The sequence below is a fragment of the Sus scrofa genome, chromosome 11 (assembly GCF_000003025.6).
Source record: "Sus scrofa isolate TJ Tabasco breed Duroc chromosome 11, Sscrofa11.1, whole genome shotgun sequence".
Lineage (NCBI taxonomy): Eukaryota > Metazoa > Chordata > Mammalia > Artiodactyla > Suidae > Sus > Sus scrofa.
The window spans coordinates 33,330,965-33,352,732 of record NC_010453.5 but is presented as its reverse complement, the minus strand read 5'-3'; the positions used below and the strand labels follow the sequence as shown (position 1 = coordinate 33,352,732).

General features: G+C 36.7%; 1 protein-coding gene across 2 annotated transcripts in view; it reads right to left on the bottom strand.

Moving 5' to 3' along the window:
• TDRD3 (tudor domain containing 3) overlaps positions 1–21,768 on the bottom strand; it is a 182,576-nt gene that overhangs the window by 87,399 nt on the left and 73,409 nt on the right. For both annotated transcript variants that reach the window (XM_005668459.3, XM_013980575.2), the window contains exons 4-5: positions 16,551–16,711; positions 4,056–4,197 (exon numbers count right to left, since the gene is read on the bottom strand). In XM_005668459.3, the coding sequence (XP_005668516.1) occupies positions 4,056–4,197; positions 16,551–16,711 (303 nt within the window). The remainder of the gene's footprint in view (positions 1–4,055; positions 4,198–16,550; positions 16,712–21,768) is intronic.

Genomic DNA, 21,768 nt, shown 5'->3' with positions numbered 1-21,768 from the left:
TGAAGACGATAAGACCATTCATTAGGGAAAGAAGAGTCTTTAACAAATGGTGCTGGGCAAACTGGGAATCTACATGCAGAAGAATGAAGTTTGACTCTTAACTTACACCATGTACAAAAAATTAATTCAAAATAGATCAAAGACCTAAATTTAAGAGCTAAAGAGCTAACCCCATAAAACTTCCACAAGAAAATACAGAGAAAAAGCTTCATGACATTGGATTTGACAATGATTTCTTGGATATGACAACAAAAGAATGGGAAATAAAAAAAAAAAAAACCAGGTAAAATTGAACTTCAATAAAATTTAAAATGTTTGTGTATCAAAGGACACTAACAACAGAATGAAAAGGCAACCCATGGAATGTGAAAAAAAATTTATAAATCATATATAGGATAAGAACTTGATATCCAGAATAAATCAAAAAATAATTTAAAAATACACAAACAACTAAAATAGACATTTCTCCAAAGAAGATATACAAATGGCCAGTAAACATATGAAAATACGTTAAATATCACTAAGAACTAGGTAAAAGTAAATCAAAACAATGAGATTTCACTTCACACTTAGAACTGTTATTATCCAAAATATATGAAATAATAAGGGTTGGCAGGGATGTGGAAAAACGACCCCTTGACCACAGCAGATGGAACATAAAATGGTGCAATAGCTGCAGAAAACAATATAACTGTTACCCAAACTATTAAACAAAATTACTACACAATCCAGCAACCCAACTTCTGAGTATAAATTCAAAAGAACTGAAAGTGGCAACTCAAGCACGTATATAGAGCATTATTCATAATAGCCAAAAGGTGGAAATACCCCTTATGTCCATCAGTGGATGAATTAACAAAATATACTATTTATATACAAAGGGATAGTAATCAACCTTAAAAGTTAAGAAATTCTGACCCATGTACAAAATGGATGAAGACATGATGCTAAGTGAATTCAGCCAGACACAAAAGGACAAATATTGTATGACTGTACTTTTATGAGGCACACCTTGTGTATAAGGTTGCCAGAGTAGGGGGAAGAGGATGGGAAGGCATTATTTAATGCATACAGAGTTTTAGTTTGAGAAGATTAAAAAAAAAATCTGGAGATACATGGTTGTGCAACAGTGTGAATGTACTTAATGCCACTGAATTTTACAATTAAAAATGGTAGAGACGTTAAACCTTATATGCACAATTTATGACAATTTTTTAAAGAAAAAAATTTAAATAATCTGTTATAGAAGGTAAGGGGGAAGCATTGAAATGTTATAGAATTACATTACACTGCAAATTACATCTGGAATGGAACCATCTTTATCATATTTTAAGGTCTGAGTTTTTCTTTTCTTCACCTATCTGTAACCAACTTGCTACAACTACAATATGCTTTAAATACTGTCCAATATTCTCTTCCCACCTATTTATTTTGCAAGAATCTTAGGACCCCATTACCTCCAAAATTAACCCTAGAGTTTATGATTTCTATGGGTACACTTAATTTCTGTGTACCTGGTATGTGTATCACCTGCCAGACGCTCAAGTAATCTGAACATTCCATGATTTCTACATCTCTATGGTTACCGAAGTCAAAAAACTATAAAACCAAAGGGAACTGTAATCATATTAAGATGTTTTTAAACTATTTTTCATGTAAATTTTTATTGCTCCCTAACAAGAAATACTAGCATAGCTTTCAGGAAACAAAGTGTAAAAATATATAATAAAACATTACAAGGACAACTGTCAAACTGATCAGTGTGTGTGGGCGTGTGTGTGTGTGTGTGTGTGTGTGTGTGCTGGAGGTGAGGAAATTCCTAGGAATTCTGACTGACTTTACAATTATTGAGGTACTTCTGGTTGGGCTGGAAAAATTATGTAATGTGTTGGTCTAACTTGACATTTTACCACACTTTAAAAATCTCTAATGATAATAGAAATACAATATACCAACTTGTGAAAGGAAAAGATCACATAAAATGGGTGGGATTTCTCTCCAGGAAATTCAGAGTTTATAAAAGTGGCTATTTATATAAAATTATCAAACCACTTCTGAATTACTTGCTTGTGGAACATTTCCAATCAAACAATGCAGTTGTGGAATGTTATCTTACGCTGCATAGTATAGCGGCCCAAAATGTAGCACACTACTATCATAAGGAATGAGTACTAAGGAATACAAAATGTGCCTAAATTTCCTTAACTACTTACATCCCAAACAAAGGCACTTTCAAACTAAGAAAAAATTTTAAAGTATCTTAAAATACCAAAAGCTTGAAATATTGCTAGGCCCCATAGCTCACTTTAGACCACAGACAAAATCTGAGAGTGGCACAAGAATATGAATTCTAATTCAAAGAATAATTAGCTTTTTGTGCTTGTAATTCATTGATTTCACAATTACTTGTTATGTTTATTTCACTTAAGACTCAAGGCCACCACTTTGGAGATAAAGGCTCAGAGCCATCATCTGATTATAAAATAAGTTTAATAGTTCTTAAAGCCTTTTTTCTGATCCATATGGACGTAACCCTCTATTATAAGCCTGGTAGGTAGACTACATGACATAAAGATGCAAAAGCCCAGCTCAAGACCTACACATTGTTCAACAAGTATTTGTAGAATTGAATAAAGATGATTCAAATAAGAAATCTAACGTCAAAAAGTTTACAATCTATTAAAGGAGATAAGGAATAAATATAATATTAGTGCTAGGTAAAAAGTAATATGCTTCTTAATACGAATAAAGTGTTCCAAGAATTCAAAGAAAGAGTAAATATTTCACCATGTGAAAAAGCAAGCATTTGATTTGAGTCTAAAAGCAAGGGGACACTATGGCTATGCAGAGAGAAAAAATAAGATGAATGCATTTGTGGGAAAACCTTAACTGAAGAAAGCATAGAGAATCAAAGAAAGAGTAAGTAGTTCCATTTGGCTAGCATAAAAATTTATGTGAAAAAATTAAAGAAAGTTGAAAAGGTAAACTGGAACTAGGGCTAGATTATTAAAGGCCTTGAATCCAAGATAAGGTATTTAAAATAAAAGCAGGGTGTGGCATGGTCTGAATTATCCTGAAGATAAGCTGGCAGAAGGACAATAAGTTAGAAGATGGAAAAATGTTCCTGTTGTGGCTCAAGGAGTTAAGGACCTTACATTGTCTCTATGAGGATGCGGATTTGATCCCTGGCCTTGCTCAGTAGGTTAAGGATCTCGTGTTGCCACAAGTTGCACATGTTGCAGATGTGGCTCAGATCTGGTGTTGCTGTGGCTGTGGCACGGGCCTCAGCTGCAGCTCTGATTCCCAGCTCAGGCGCTTCTATATGCTGCATGTACGTCACTACAAAGAAAAAAATAAAAAGAAAGAAAAAGAAAGAATATGTGGTAAAACCAGTTAAGAGGTTACTGCATGTAGTCCAAGAAAGAGACTTAAAACAATAGTAACAGCAGTGGGACTTGAAAGCCAGGGACTGATAAATGATCTGCTGCAGATCAACAGAACTGGTGGCCAGAAGCAAAGTAGAAGAACCATTACTGGATAATCTAGATGACTAGAAGCATAAAGACATTGATAACAGAAATGGTGAAAACATCAAATAATGTGATTAGAAGGCAAATGGAACAAGAACCCTTTCATTACAGTGAAATACTCATTTGCTTTCACTTGTACCTGTATATACAGATGAGACAAATATTCATACATTATTCATACATATGCACATTTTTTTTCTGCAGAAAGAATTATATACAGATACATTACATATAGCTTATAACTGGCATCTTGGCAGTTTTGAAAACTTGTCAGTAAAGAATGACTTTTAAAATATGTAATAAATTGTAACAAATAGTGAAAAATGACACCTGCTTTAAGAGAACAATATATTTAAACAAAGGTAGACAGTCTCTGTAAAGATCACTGAGTTGAGTTCTACTCAACTCTGGCATTAAAGACTAATTTTACTATTCATTATAGGAAGATCTCCTTAAAATAGTGAATACAATAAAAAGAGTGTAATGTTTTAAAAGTTCAAACCATTTTTCTTAGTTTACACTTACTCTCTGTAACTCCCATTTCTCAATAAGGTGTTCCACTTCACCGCCAAGAACTGTGGTATTAGAATCATTCAAGAGCAGAAATCCATTTTTTATATCCACAAGGCCTGAAAGCTTAACTTTAGTTCCAGGTGGTGTGTTTAGGCTAAAGCAAAGGAAAAAAAGAGTTAAAACACACTGAAGTTCTTGCTCTAAAGTGGAATTCAGTCTCATACTATGACCTAGTAAAATTCTTCAAAATGCACTGACATGAAAACTATTTTTCAGGTGGCTTGCTAAATAGTGTGAATAAGTCATCAGGGAGGAAGTCAGAAGACAAGGTTTAAGATTATCATTTTCTACCTTAATTTTTTTCCACATGTAAAAACATATGGATAATAAAAATCACACCATAAATCTGTGGTGAAGAAAAATAGAATAAAAGATCTGAAAGTACTTTTTCAACTATGCCATGCTATATAAATGTAAGTTTTACCCTTTTTTCCCCCCTCTGAGCTTTGACTGCATATTGCAAAGACATACTGTTATAAAACTAAATTTCAATACAGAAAATATATCAAACCAGGAAAAATCCTAAACATTTAACATTTATAGGAGCTCCTGTAATCCACACAAAATAATGTTCTTTTAAAACTATCCAGTTAAAGAACAAATGAGAGTTATTTACTATAAAGCATACTGACTTCAAAAGGATTTTTCCATAACATGTTAACATTATCAGATTTGAAGCAGACATTGTTATACCACGACCCCTTTTACAAAAGCCAGAGAAAAGATGTTTATTCCAATCTTGATAAAGGAAACAATGGAAGAAATCCATTTTATCACACAGGTTTATTCAAAAGTAAAAGCATGGAGTTCCCGTCGTGGCGCAGTGGTTAACGAATCCGACTAGGAACCATGAGGTTGCGGGTTCAGTCCCTGCTCTTGCTCAGTGGGTTAAGGATCCGGCGTTGCCGTGAGCTGTGGTGTAGGTTGCAGACGCGGCTCGGATCCAGCGTTGCTGTGGCTCTGGTGTAGGCTGGTGGCTACAGCTCCGATTCAACCCCTAGCCTGGGAACCTCCATATGCCGAGGGAGCGGCCCAAGAAATAGCAAAAAAAGACAAAAAAAAAAAAAAAGTAAATCACATATAGAAGCCCCTTCCCATCTCTTCACACATACAGCAAGGGCTAAAGTACTCTAAATGGAATAAAGATGATACTAAAACACTTAGGATAAATTAGAAAATCATGCTGCAAGTTTTAAACTATCACATTTTTAAAAGCTCATAAAATTCACCATGTGCTGTTCAGTGCACTAGCAAATCAATGAAAGCATCAGTATTTCTGGTCTATTTTGAAGAAAGATGGTTGATGAAATGGTTATCAACAAGGAATAAAATACGTCTTTTTAAGGTTTCAAAGACCCTATACAGAGTAAGCTATTATCTGCTACAAACTATTGTGAGGACTGAAGCTTAATCATTCCTAGTCATCATATGTGACTTATACAACAAGTAGTCATGGGCAACCATGCCTAACATAATTCTTAAGTAAAAAGCTGTGTGGTAGTAAAGGCAGTAAACTTATCACGATGTTTACCAAACTTCAAGATCAGCAAGCACCTAAATACAGTTATACTAAGTGAAGTCTTTCCCAATTCTAGGTAATCAGCAGAACCAGATTTTCATAAATCTATAGTCATAATTTAGAAGTTAAAAAAAAAGCACCAAGGATGCTATATTCTTTACCTCTAAAGAAATTATTAATGAATTATATAATTTACATAAGATCAATGTGTGTTCTTTAAAACTATTTTTGGCCAACAATTTCTAACATATTGGTAATATTGGAAAATGTAAAAAACACAAATTTTACATAAAGATAAAAAGCTACATAAGGCCTTAAAAAATGGGAAGCAAATTTACAGGGGCACTTAAATTTTGGTAATATAACTTTAAAACTAAAATATAATCTGAAAGCAGGTAATGATCTAATTTTTATGTAAAATCTCTATGCCTTTCCCAAACTCTTTCTCTAATACGTTAAGAGGCAACTTATCTCCTAAAAACAACAAAATTCACAACTAAAGACTGAGCACTCTTCACCCAAATAAACTGGAAACCTCAAAAAAGATATCTTACTCCAGAAAAAAAGAGGAGGCCACAAAAAGAGGTAGGAGGGGCGATTTTGTGATATAAACAACCCCATACCTCCTGGGTGGGAAGATCCACAGACTAAAAACTAACTGGTTCACAGAGACTCACCTACAGGAGTGAGAGTTCTGAGCCACACATCAAACACTCACATGTGGGGATCTGGCATGGGGAGAAAGAGCCCCTGGAGCATCTGGCATTGAAGGCCAGTGGGGCTTGTGTGCAGGAGCTCCACGGGACTAGGGGAAATGGAGACCCCGTTCTTAAAAGGTACACACAGACTTTTACGTGCACTGGGTCCCAGGGCAAAGCAAAGTCTCCATGGGAATCTGAGTCAAACCTGACTGCAGTACTTGGAGGACATCCTGGGAAAACAGGGGTGAACATGACTTCTTGTGAGGGAAGGACATTGGAAGCAAAGCACTTGGGATTATTCAGCAGCATGCCTTTCTCTGGAGGTGGCCATTTTGGGAAAATCTGGTCCCACCCATCAGTCAGGTGCTGAGAAGTCCCAGGGCAAACAAAAACCCAGGTGGGATCACAGCCCTGCCCCTCAGTAAACAGGCTACCTAACGACCCCTCAGGCACACAGCTGCCTCTAAACCCATCCAGAGACTAAGCCCCACCCACCAGAGGGATTAGAAGCAGCTCCAGCTACCAGTGGGCAGGCATCAGACCCTCCCAGCAGGAAGCCTACAGCAAGCACCCCATACTGACTTCAGTCACAGGGGGGCAGTCATCAGAAATAAAAGAGGCAGAGTTCCTGTCATGGCGCAGTGGTTAACGAATCCGACTAGGAACCATGAGGTTGCAGGTTCAGTCCCTGCCCTTGCTCAGTGGGTTAACGATCCGGTGTTGCCGTGAGCTGTGGTGTAGGTTGCAGACTCGGCTCGGATCCTGCGTTGCTGTGGCTGTGGCGTAGGCCGGTGGCTACAGCTCCGATTCAACCCCTAGCCTGGGAACCTCCATATGCCGCGGGAGCGGCCCAAGAAATAGCAACAACAACAACAACAACAACAACAACAAAAAAGAAATAAAAGAGGCTACAATTCTACTCTCTGTAAAAAGGTCACCACACCAAAAACCTATAAAAATGAAAAGACAGAGAACTATAACTCAGATGAGGAAGAAAGGAAAAACCCCAGAAAAACAGCTAAGCCATGAGGAGATTCTCAGCCTCCAGGAAAAAGACTTTAGATAGTTGAAGCTGAAGATGATGCAAGACATTGGAAATAAACTGGAGGCAAAGATGGATAACTTACAGGAAACACTGAGCAAAGAGATACAAGATATAAAACTTAAACAAGAAGAGATGCAAAATATAATAACTGAAATAAAAAATTCACTAGAGGACTTCCCGTGTGGCTCACAACATAACTACTCAGTGTTGCTTCTACAGTGGCTGTGGCTCGACCCCTAGCCTGGGAACTTCCATATGCCGCAGGTGCGGCCACTTGTTTAAAAAAAAAAAAAAAAAATTTACCAGAAGCAGCTAACAGCAGAATACATGAGGCAGAAGAATGAATAAGCAAGGTGGAGGACAGATTAGTGGAAATTACGGATGCAGAACAGAAAAGAGAAAAAAGACTGAAAAGAAATGAGGAGAGTCTCAGAGAACTCTGGGACAAAGTTAAATGCACCAACATTCATATTATAGGGGTGCCAGAAGAAGACAGAAAAAATATTCCAAAAGATAATAGCCAAAAACTTCCCTACCATGGGGAAGGAATCACTCACTCAAATCCAGGAAGCACAACCAGTACCATATAAAATAAACCCAAGGAGGAACACCCCGAGACACATACTAATCAAACTGAACAAAATTAAAGACAGAGAAAATCTTGAAAGCAGCTAGGGAGAAGAAATAAATAACATACAAGGGAACCCCAATAAGATTGTCAGCAGATTTTTCAGTAGAAACTCTGCAGGCCAGAAGGAAGTGGCATGATATAATTACGGTGATCAAAGGAAAAAACCTCCAACCAAGATTACTCTACCCAGCAAGGCTCTCTCGTTCAGATTTGAAGGAGAAATCAAAACCTTCACAGATAAGCAAAAACTGAGAGAATTCAGCAACACTAAACCAGTCTTACAACAAATACTAAAGGAACTTCTCTAGGCAGAAAAGAACAAGAGAAGAAGGAAAGAAAAAAGAGCAGCAAAAACAAATCCAAAGCAATTAATAAAATGGCAATAAGAACATACATATCAATAATTACCTTAAATGTGAATGGACTAGACACCCCAACCAAAAGACAAAGACTGGCTGAATGGATTCAAAAACAAGACCCACATATATGCTCTCTTCAAGAGACCCATTTCACTTCTAGGGACACATACAAATTGAAAGTAAGAGGATGGAAGAAAACATTTCATGCAAACGGGGATCAAAAGAAAGCTGGAGTAGCAATACTCACATCAGACAAAATAGACTTTAAAATGAAAAATATTTTAAGGGACAAGGAAGGACATTACATAATGATCAAAGGATCAAACCAAGAAGATGATAAAACAATTTTAAATATCTATGCACCCAACATAGGTTCACCACAATATATAAGGAAACTGCTAACGACCTTAAAAGGACAAATCGACAATAACACAATCATAGTGGGGGACTTTAACACCCCACTTATAGCAATGGACAGATCATCCAGACAGAAAATCAATAAGGAAACACAGGCCCTGAATGATGCATTAAACCAGATGGACTTAATAGATATTTATAGGACATTCCATCCAAAAACAACAGAATACACATTCTTATCCAGTGCACATGCAACATTCTCTAAGAATGAACATATCCTGGCTACAAATCCAACCTCAGTACCTTTAAGAAAATTGAAATCATATCAAGCATCTTCTCCGACCATGACACTATGTGACTGGAAATTAACAACAAGAAAAAAACTGCAAAAAACACAAACACGTGGAGACTAAACAACATGCTACTAAACAACAAATGGACCACTGAAGAAATCAAAGAGGAAATTTTAAAATACCTATCAGCAAATAACAACAAAGATATGACACTCCAAATGGGATGCAGCAAAAGCCGTTTTAAGAGGAAAGTTCATAGCAATGCAAGCCCACCTCAGGAAATAAGAAAAAGCTCAAATAAACCAGCTAACTTTACATCTAAAGCAATGAGAGAGAGAAGAGCAGACAAGAACTAAAGTTAGTGGAAGGAAAGAAATCATAAAGATCAGAGCAGAAATCAATGAAATAGAAATGAACAAAACCTTAGAAAAGATCAATGAAATGAAAAGCTGGTTCTTCGAAAAGATCAACAAAATTGATAAACCCCTAGCCAGACTTATCAAGCAAAAAAGAGAGAGGACTCAAATCAATAAAATTAGAAACGAAAAAGGAGAGGTAACAACGGACATCACAGAAATACAAAGGATCATAAGAGACTACTATATGCAACTATATGTCAATAAAATGGAAAACCTAGAAGAAATGGAAAAATTCTTAGAAAAGTACAACCTTCCAAGACTAAACCAAGATGAAATAGAACAGATGAATGGACCCATCACAAGAACTGAAATTGAAACTGTGATTTAAAAACTTCCAACAAACAAAAGTCCAGGACTAGATGGCTTCATAGGGGAATTCTATCAAACATTTAGAGAAGAGCTAACACCTATTCTTCTGAAATTATTTCAAAAAATTACAGAGGAAGATATTCTTCTAAACTCATTCTATGAGGCCACCATCACCATATCAAAACCAGACAAAGATACCGCAAAAAAAGAAAACTACAGGCCAATATCACTGATGAACATCAATGCAAAAATCCTCAACAAAATCCTAGCAAACCACATCCAACAATACATTAAAAGGATTATACATCCTGATCAAGTGGGATTTATCCCAGGGATGCAAGGGTTCTTCAATATCTGCAAATCCATCAATGTGATACACCACATTAACAAACTGAAGAATCAAAACCATATGATCCTCTCAATAGACACAGAAAAAGCCTTTGACAAAATTCAACACCAATTTCTGATAAAAACCCTTCAGAAAGTGGGTATAACGGGAACCTATCTCAACATGATAAAGGCCAAATATGAGAAACCTACAGTAAACATCATTCTCAATGGTGAAAAGCTGAAAGAATTCCCGCTGAGATCAGGAACAAGACAAGGATGTCCACTCTCACCGCTTCTCTTCAACATAGTTCTGGAAGTCCTAGCCACAGCAATCAGAGAAGTAAAAGAAATAAAAGGAATCCAAATTGGAAAGGAAGAAGTAAAACTACCACTATTTGCAGATGACAAGATACTATACCTAGAGAATCCTAAAGACTCTACCAGAAAACTGTTAGAGCTCATCCATGAATTTGGCAAAGTCGCAGGATACAAAATTAATTCACAGAAATCGAAGGCATTTCTATACACTAACAATGAAAGAGCGGAAAATGAAATTAGGGAAGCAATCCCGTTTACCATCACATCCAAAAGAATAAAATACCTAGGAGTAAACCTACCTAAAGAGACAAAAGACACTGATGAAAGAAATCAAAGATGACACAAATACATGGAAAGATATACCATGCTCATGGATTGGAAGAGTTAATATATTCAAAATGACTATACTACCTAAGGCAATCTACAGATTCAATGCAATCCCTATCAAATTACCAAGGACTTTTTTCACAGAACTTGAACAAAATATTTTAAAGTTTGTTTGGAAGCACAAAAGACCCAGCACAGCCAAAGACATCCTGAAAAAGAAAAATGGAGCTGGAGGAATCAGGCTCCCCCACTTCAGACTATACTACAAAGCAACAGTCCTCAAAACCATATGGTATTGGCACAAAGACAGACATATAGATCAGTGGAACAGGATAGAAAGCACAGAATTCAACCCACGCACCTACAGCCAACTCATCTGTGACAAAGGAGGCAAACACGTACAATGGAGGAAGGACAGCTTGTTCAGTAAGTGGTGCTGGGAAAATTGGACAGCCACATGGAAAAGAATGAAATTAGAACACTCCCTAACACCATACACAAAAATAAATTCCAAATGGATTAAAGACCTAGATATAAGACCAGACACTACAAAACTCTTAGAGGAAAACATAGGCCAAACACTCTCTGACATAAACGACAGCAACATCTTCTCAGATCCACCTCTTAGAGTAATGACAATAAAAACAAAAGTAAACAAATGGGACCTAATCAAACTTCAAAGTTTCTGCACAGCAAAGGACACTCTAAACAAAACGAAAAGATAACCCACAGAATGGGAGAAAATCTTTGCAAGTGAATCAACTGACAAGGGATTGATCTCCAAAATTTACAAACAACTTCTGCACCTCCATACCAAAAAAACAAACAACCCCATTCAAAAATGGGCAGAAGATCTAAACAGACAGTTCTCCAAAGAAGACATACAGATGGCAGAGAAACACATGAAAAGTTGTTCAACATCACTCATTATTAGAGAAATGCAAATCACTAATGAGATACTACCTTACACCAGCCAGAATGGCCATCATCCAAAAGTCTACAAACACTAAGTGCTGGAGAGGGTGTGGAGAAAAAGGAACCCTAGTACACTGTTGGTGGGACTGTCAATTGGTGCAACCACTGTAGAAAGCAGTATGGAGATGCCTCAGAAAACTAAACATAGAACTACCATTTGATCCAGCTATCCCACTCCTGGGCATCTACCCAGAGAAAACCACAACTTGCAAAGACACAGGTACTCCAATGTTCATTGCAGCACTATTTACAATAGCCAAGACATGGAAACAACCTAAATGTCCATTGACAGAGGAGTGGATCCAGAAGATGTGGTACATATACACAATGGAATATTACTCAGCCATTAAAAAGAACGAAATACCAGCATTTTTGCAACATGGATGGACCTAGAAACTATCATGCTAAGTGAAGTCAGCCATACAATGAGACACCAACATCAAATGCTTTCACTGACATGGGGAATCTGAAAAAAGGACAGACGGAACTTCTTTGCACAACAGATGCTGACTCACAGACACTGAAAAACTTATGGTCTCTGGAGGAGACAGTTTGGGGGGTGGGGGGATGTGCTTGGGCTGTGGGATGGAAATCCTGTGATTTCAGATTGTTATGATCATTATACAACTACAGATGTGACAAATTTATTTGAGTAATAAAAAAAGTAAAAAATAAAATACAATAAGAAAAGGGAGATTAAAAAATAATAGGTTAAGAGGAAAAAGATGTCAAATTATTTGAAGCTGGACATACAATTTCATTAGAATAACTGATCAAGAGTTCTAATCATCAAATTAAATTATAGCTCTATTTCCAGAAAAGAACAAATAGTGCTAAGATTTTAATATAATTTTTATTACATCACCTTCAGGGCCACAACTAACTCTTACTCAGCATATTTTGGTTTAATTACTACTGTATTGGCACCCCAAAGTATCTTTATTCTCCCTCATCAATGAAATTAAAAAAAAAAAAAAAAAAAGGAAGTTCCTGTTGTGGCTCAGTGGTAACGAGCCTGACTAGTATCCATGAGGATGCAGGTTCTTATCCTTGCTCTTGCTCAGTGGGTCGGGGATCCAGCATTGACAATAGCTGCAGTGTAGGTCGCAGACATGGCTCAGATCCTGTGTTGCTGTGGCTGTGGCACAGACAGGCAGCTGCAGCTCCAATTCTATCCCTAGCCTGGAAACTTCCATATGCTGTGGGTATGGCCCTAAAAACAAACAAACAAACCAAAAGAACAGAAAAAAATACAGTGAGAAGTGGGGCCAGAGGTAGAACAGATAAGTGGAAAGAAGCATCCCAAAGAAATGCAATGCCCACTAGAGAAAACATTCTATATCAATTCCTGGTTTATCCTCTGTAGTGAGTTCTACTTCCTTCTAAAATAAACGCTTATTAACCAAACTTATTTTGAAAAGAGTCTTCCTATAACCACTATGGAAAATTGTATGGAAGTACCTCAGAAAACTATACATAGAACTATCATATGACCCAGCAATCCCACTCTTGGGCATATATCTGGACAAAACCTTCCTTGAAAAAGACACATGCACTCGCATGTTCACTGCAGCACTATTCTCAATAGCCAAGACATAGAAACAACCTAAATGTCCATCAACCGATGATTGGATTAAGAAGATGTGGTATAGAGACACAATGGAATACTACTCAGCCATAGAAAAGAACGGGGAGTTCCCACTGTGGCACAGTGGTTAATGAATCCCACTAAGAACCATGAGGTTGTGGGTTTGATTCCTGCTTTGCTCAGCCGGTTAAGGATCTGGCGTTGCCGTGAGCTGTGGTGTAGGTTGCAGATGCAGCTTGGATCCCGCATTGGTGTGGCTCTGGTGTAGGCCGGTGGCTACAGGTCTGATTCAACCCCTAGCCTTGGAACCTCCATATGCCACAGGAGCAGCCTAAGAAATGGCAAAAAGACAAAAAAAAAAGAAGAAAAGAACAAAATAATGCCATTTGCAGCAACATGGATGGAACTAGAGACTCACATACTAGTGAAGGAAGTGAGAAAGAGAAAGACAAATACATATGATCTCACTTATATCTGGAATCTAATATATGGCACAAATGAACCTTTCCACAGAAAAGAAGCTCATGGACTTGGAGAACAGACTTATGGTTGTGAAGGGGGAGGGGGAGGGAGTGGCTGGATTGGGAATTTGGGGTTAATAGATGCAAATTACTGCCTTTGGAATGGATAAGCAATGAGATCCTGCTGTATAGCACTGGGAATTATATCTAGTCACTTATGATGGAGCACGATAATGTGAGAAAAAGATAGTATACTTGTACGTGTAACTGGGTCACCATGCTGTACGGTAGAAATTTGACAGAACACTGTAAACCAGCTATAATGGAAAAATAAAAATCATTATTAAAAAATTTTTTTAAAAGTCTTCCAACAGACTTGTGGTTGCCAAGGGGCAGGAGGCAAGAGTGGGATGGATGGGGAGTTTGAGGTTAGTAGATGCAAACTATTACATTTAGAATGGATAATCAATATAGCTCAGGGAAATATATCCAGTTTCTTGGGATAGACCATAGGAGAAGACAAAGTAAGGAAATGTATAATGTGTGTGTGTGTGTGTGTGTGTGTGTGTGTGTGTGAGAGAGAGAGAGAGAGACTGGGTCATTTTGCTGTACAGCAGAAATTGGCACAACATTGTAAATCAACTATACTTTAATAATAATATAAAAAAGCTCCCAAATCTTTCACATGTGAGAACACTTCTATAAGATGTTTTTACAGCACCAAAAGTAGACATGCTACTTCAATGATGAGTGAATGAGAAAGTTGCAGTGATTTTTTTCAATTGTCAAACTGTAATGAATTCAACAAAAGAAAATAGTGGGCAGCATAAGGGATCCTCCTCTTGGGGCTAATCTTTTGTTTTCATTTACCTCAGAGAAATATATAGCAATAACATCAGAGAATGAGGAGTTCCTGCTGTAGCTCGGTGGTTAGTGATCCCGACCAGCATCCATGAGGACATGGGTTTGATCCCTGGCCTCGCTCGGTGGGTTAAGGATCTGGCATTGCCGTGACCTGTGGTGTAGGTCACAGACAAGGCTCGGATCCCAAATTGCTGTGGCTGTGGTGTATGCCAGCAGCTACAGCTCCGATTAGACCCTAGCCTGGGAACCTCCAATTGCCACGGGTGTGGCCCTAAGAAGACAAAAAGACCAAAAAATAAAATAAAATAAATGAATAAACTAAAAAATAGATAAATAAAATGAGAGAATGAACTATTATACGGCAAGTCTTCTTTCTTAGTCATCTATCTGTGAACTCCCTTAGAGGGGATCTGACTGAATTTGTTAAAGGAGGAAAGGCTATGTTTCTTTACAAAAGTAGGAATCCTTCTATTCTTCAAAAAGAAGACAACATAATCACAAAGTCAATATATTCCCCCTTTGTATATGCAAATCAACATTTCAGATGAACATATTATTTTCTAAGGAAGTAATAGATACTAGTTGAAAGAAAAAAAGAAATCACTGAATATTGCACACAAGGCCCCAACCTACCGCATTTCCTCCCACATACCACAATCCCAAATAACCCAGCTGGTCCAAATGGAACTTTTCAATCATCTGTTATCAGGGTACCAAGTCTTTTGCATATGTTATTCCCACTTTCATCTCTCTCTAACATCTATTCATATTCCTATTCCTTACTCCCCCCAGGTAGAGGCAATTTTCTGAACTCCTATTCATTTCAGTTGATGCATTTACTGTAATCTGTATGTTGTGTGCCTACCTCATTGTCATATAAGCTCCCTGGAGACAAAAACTAAATTCTTTTTACCTTTCTCCCTCCAGCACCAGATAAAGAGGCTGGAACACAGTGGATGCTAAATGCTTATTAAATGCTTGCTCAAGACAGAAGTATGGTCTAGGCTTTCACATTAAACGAAAAAGCTCAAAGGACTCTGCGCAGCAAACAGAAGCATATAAAATGACTAAGAATGGAGTTCCCGTCGTGGCTCAGTAGTTAACGAATCTGACTAGGAACCATGAGGTTGCGGGTTCGATTCCTGGCCTGGCTCAGTGTGTTAAGGATCCAGTGTTGCCGTAAGCTGTGGTGTAGGTAACAGACGCGGCTCAGATCCCATGTTTCTGTGGCTCTGGTGTAGGCCAGTGGTTACAGCTCCGATTCGACCCCTAGCCTGGGAACCTCCATATGCCACGGGAAGCGGCCCTAGAAAAGGCAAAAAGACAAAAAAAAAAAAAAAAAAAAAGACTAAGAAAAGAAAGGGGGTGGGAGGGATGGTTACAACGTCCAATGAAAATTCCCATCTCAGAAAACAGAGCTCAAACTGATCTAATGGGGTCACTGAGAACGAGACACTTTCCCGTCCTTCTTAGTGCTTTTCTTCATTCCAACAGGCATGATTCTAAAAGTCTCATAAAAATAGCCAAAATTTCTCCTTATGGAGTTCTTCCTCCTCTTAGAAACTGGGGTGACACACAAACCTCTCCAGCCTCAATCATTTTCCCCAAGAAAATTCATTCATCTATAAACTTTTCTATATCAATAAACTGTGACAGACACATCTGTCAAGGAGGGAACTGTAACATATTTAAAGAAACTGCTCTGGTAATTTTTAATAACCTAAAATTTAGTGATAAAATTAAAATAGTTACTTTTCTATTTTTATTAACACTGAAGCAAGAAGCAATTAACTCCATTTTAAGCTATTTTCTTTATAAATACAAACTTTATTCGGAATAACTAATATGCACTTTTAAGAATGCATTCCTTCTTTTCAAAGGTCTTCAAATCCATGGTGAATAGTACCTTTAAATACTCTATAACAAAAACACAAAATAAAGTACTAATTACCTTAATTTTGACATATAACTAAATTCTACTGCTGTGCAACTTATATGACCATCAGTCATCTGCAAACGCAGCATTCTCGGTGCAGCCTGAGATTCTTCATTATCCTTTGGTGCAGCAACATTGCGAATTTTTTGAATTTGCAAAACACATGGACCTTCAAGCTGCCAAAAAACAAAGGAATAAATATCACTTTCTAGCCACAGCTTTTTCATCTATAGTATTTTTATTTTCCTTAATGGTTATACTTTATGATTTATAATGATAAGTAAGCTAAAAATTGTAACTGTTACATATATCAGGGTGGAGGTTTTTTTTGCATTTAAAGATTAAACTTCAAAAAGGTCTCCTGAAGAATTTTTTAATATATAATTCTGAATTCATCTTTAGAAAGTAACAAGAAATGAAAACTTTAGGAAAAAAAGTTATTTTTCTGGATTAAAGGTATATTAAATGACGTTTTTAGCCTTATGTGCTCTAAAGTGTTCACATATATCCCCCCTTTCCGACCATGTACATTAAGGAACTTCTGGAATTAAAGAACTTAGTAATTTTTTAAGGGACATCAATTTTACAGCAGCAGTTGAAAGGAATGCTTTCTGTTCAAAAAACATCAAGTTTAAAGTACACCCTCTTCTGGCAAAAATAAAGAATACAATACTCCAAAATTTTAACTATACAAAATCTAAGAAATGTGAGCTATACTTGACTTATTTTCACATTTTATTTTTAAATGAGTTTAAATCTATTGCTATCCTATATGCACTAGCATTAAGGAGAAGAAATGTTCTTTCTAGTCATATTTCAGTCAAAGACAAAAATAAAATTGATGGACTAACTAGCTATTACAAGTTTTAATGTAATGAAACGCTTATGGCATTATTGGGAAATAAGATCAAAATCTGCTTATGTGTCTGAAAAATAAGTTTAACATAAAGTGACACCTTCCATAGTATAAAATATATCTTTAAATAGTACCATGCTTACCAAAAAAAAAGTTACTCTTTATTATATCTCTATATCTCTATATGGCACCTCACTGGTTAGTTCACTTTCAATGTGTTGTAACCAACTGACTTTTATTTGTGTGCAATTAAATGGATATATAGATTATATTACCTAGTTTTAACAATTAATGATCACACAATGGACAAGTGGCTTTAAAAGATTCTGTCAAAGAAACACAAACTGAAGATAACACCAACAATGCAATCTCAGGGTAGGAACAGGATGATTTCTGCTGGTCTCTGACATCTGGCTGACCATGAGAACAAAAAGCTGCAAAATGCTAGGGAGAAACACCTGTTCCTAACTCCTGATTTTTCCGGGCAAGTAGTAAGTTTACTTATTTAATTACTCCAACTCCTGGCCTCTTCATCCCTTTTACTGGATCAAATAGTGGCCCTTCCAAAAGATATGTCCACCTGGAACCTGTAAACATAACCTATTTGGGAAAAAAGACTTGGCATACCTAATAAAGGTCAGTAGCTAAAGATGAGATGATCCTGGATTATGTTAAATACAATGATGAGTGTCCTTAGAAGAAAAGAAGAAATAAACACAAAGACACTGGGTCTAAAGGCCATTGGGAATATGGAGGCAGAAACCTGAGTAGCCAAGGAACACCAGTGATTGCCGGCAGCTACAGGAAGCTATGAGAGGGGAATGAAACATACTCTCCTTCAGAGCTTCCAAAAAGAACCAACCCTGCTGACACCTTGATTTAAGACTCCTGGCCCACAGATTTGTGAAAGAATAAATTTCTATTATTTTATCCATTAAGTTTGTGGTAATTTGTTACAGAAGCCTCAGGAAACTAACACATCCATTTATGGAATGACAAGTGATTGGGAAGAATATAATGTATATTTTGGAATCATCCTCACCATTTTTTTTCTTGGGACCCTAAAAAAGGAGGTACCAAATCAGCCTCTTCACTGGACAGGCACCACCATAAATGAGTGTACAATCCTGCCAGGTTTGCAGTTCAATTAATGTATCCATTTGGCTCTCCCACCAAGCCACATCTTCCAAATTAATCTTCATCAATAGTAAAGTTGATATTTTGGCCCATATCTGCCACTTCTTTACTTCTTGATTGAAAACCAAATTAGAAAAGGAGCTACTATTTATTAGAATATCCTTAGAAACTCCTAAATGACACAATCTTTGATAGTAAATTTTCAACATGTATCAACAGGCCTTAAGAATAGTTCCACAATTCAGAAAGATTCTATTAAGATATAATTTTTACATATGTTTACATAAGTTTATTGCATACTCTATAGTCAAAAAATAGGGAAGTACTGGATCTAAATAAAACAGAAATGGTAGAATAAAATGTTAAGATCCTAAATCCTAACTTTAACCTTGAATCTAAAATCACCCAAACACATCCACAAAACTGAATGAGCATTAACTTCAGAGTCTTTGTTCAACTGGTGTCAAGGGCAACCCCAAAGTAAAAAATGATAGTAATTTTAAATGAAATTGATGGAACAAAATAACAGAAATTCATTCTTTCACTGTCTTGTGGGCCAGGAGTCTAAAATCAAAGTGTCAGCAGGATTGGTTCTTTTTAGAAACACTGAAGGAGAGTCCGTTTCATGCCCCTCGCACAGCTTCCCGTAGCTACAGGCAATCTTTGGTACTCCTTGGCTACTCAAATTTCTGCCTCTAGCCATTTCTTTTTAAAATCTTATGAATTTCTTTGAGAAATAAACTTCTCAATCTATACCTAACAACATAATTATCATATTTTCCATCAATCCTAGAAACAGGGCCATACAGTCAGAATGATTAATTTTTAATAAATCTTCCACATTATTGCAAAGTGGATTAAAATTAAGAGAATAAAAAAGTTCCATCCTCTACAGTCCTTTTAGTAATTAAAAATCACAATTTCTTTCTCTCTGGAAATAACTATTAAAAAATAACAAAAATAATAAAGTAAAAAAAAGAATAAAGGCATTCTACAAAACCATTATCACACAAAAGAAACGAACAATTCTCAAATATCTTCTTTTTTTTTTCCTTCTAATACCTAGCCCAAATTTCACCAATTATTCCAGGACTGTTCTCTATAGTTGTTGGTGCTTTGGTTTCATTTTGTTTTAGTTCTGAACCATGATTCACTCAAGGTTGACCCTTGGTGGCCAAACCTCTTCGGATTCTTTTAACCAAGAATCCCATGGATTAAACACTTGAACAAAAGACATGAAACCATGTAACTCCTAGAAGATGACATGGACAGTCTTGGTAATGGTGTTTTGCATCTGACAGCAAAAGTAAAAGCAACAAAAGTAAAAAAAAAAAAAAAAAAAAAAAAGTAGAACTACTTCAGACTAAAAAGCTTCTGTACAGCAAAGAAAACCATAAATGAAATGAAAAGACAACCTACTGAATGGGATAAAATATTTCCAAATCATATACCTGAAAAAGGATAATATTGAAAATATATACAAAAAAATCATAAAACTCAATAGCAAAAACAATAACAAAATCCCCAAACCATCTGATTTAAAAGTGAGCAGAAGTTCTGAATAGATATTTTTGAAAGATGACAAATAGATGTTAACTGGTAAATAAAAAGATGTTCAACGTCACTAATTATCAGGGAAATGCAAATCGCAACCATGCACTTGTCAGAATGGCTATCATCATCAAAGACAAGAAATTAATGTTGGCGAATACGTGGACAAAAGGGAACCCCTGTGCCCTGTTGGTAGGAATGAAAATTGATGAAAAACTGAATAGAGGATCTTCAAAAAATTAAAAATGGAACTATGATCCAGCAATTCCATGTCTGTTTATTGATCTGAAGAAAATGAAAACACTAACTCTAACTCAAAAAAATATGTGGGAGTGCCTGTTGTAGCTCAGTGTTAACAAAACCGACTGGTGTCCATGGTGATGTGGTTTCAATCCCTGGCCCTGCTCACTGGGTTGAGTATCTGGTGTTGCTGTGGCTGTGGTGTAGGCCAGCGGCAGTAGCTCCAGTTCAATCCCTGGTCTGGGAACCTCCATGTGCTGCAGGTATGGCCCTAAAAAAGCAAAAAAATAAAAAATAAAGACAAAAGGATTTAAAAAAGACCATTAGTTAAAGGATGCATACTATGTTATGATAAAAAAAAATACATGTATGTGCACTCCCATGTTTACTGCATGTGTATTGCTATAGCTAAGATATGGAAACAATCTAAATGTCCATTGATGGATGAATGGAGAAAGATATGGTACACACACACACACTATGGAATATTACTTGGCTATAAAAACAGTAAATCTTTTTATTTTTGTGGCCATGCCTGCAGCATATGGGGATTTCCAGGCTAGGGGTCAGGTTGCAGCTGCCAGCCACAGCCAAAGCCACAGCAATGCTAGATCCGAGCCACATCTGCGACGTACACTGCAGCTTACGGCAACGCTGGATCCTTGGCCCACTGGGTGAGGCTAGGGGTCAACCCACATCCTCATGCATACTAGTCGGGTTCTTAACCCACTGAGCCATAATGGGAACTCCAAAAATAATAAGTCTTGGCATTTGCAACAACATGCATGGATCTTGAGGTCACAATGCTAAGTGAAATAAACCAGACAAAGAAAGACAAATACCATACAATCTCATTTATATGTGGAATCTAAAAAACCAAAACCTAGCTCATACATAGAACAGATTGGTGGTTGACAGAGCAAGGGTGAGAGGGAAAGGAGGAATAGGTAAAAGTAAAAACTTCCAGTTATAAAATAAACATGTCTTAGGGATGTAACATAGAGCATGGTGACTAGGGTTATTATTGTATTGTCCATTTGAAAGTTGTTAAAAGAATAGATTTTAAAAGTTCTCATCGCAAGAGAAATAATTTTTTGTTAACTACGTAAGATGATGGATGTTATCTGGACTTATCCTGGTGCTCATTTTGCAGTGTTTACAAGTAGTGAATCCTGATGTTGCACAACTGAAACAAACATGTTCTATGGATATTACACTTCCAAAAAAAATCAAACTTAAAAAAATTTCTTTCTCTCTTTTCTCTGTCACTACTTCCAAAAGCATTTCCAGTGGCTTCAGTAGAGATTTTCTAGGCTCATTTTATTCATTCTTTCATTTATATGAAAAGTTTTTGGTTGAACTATTCACATCTCTACTTGAGGATCTAAGAAACTGGGTAATGATTCAAAGTTGCCTTGGAATAAGAAATAGTGGCCCTGCCTATAGCTG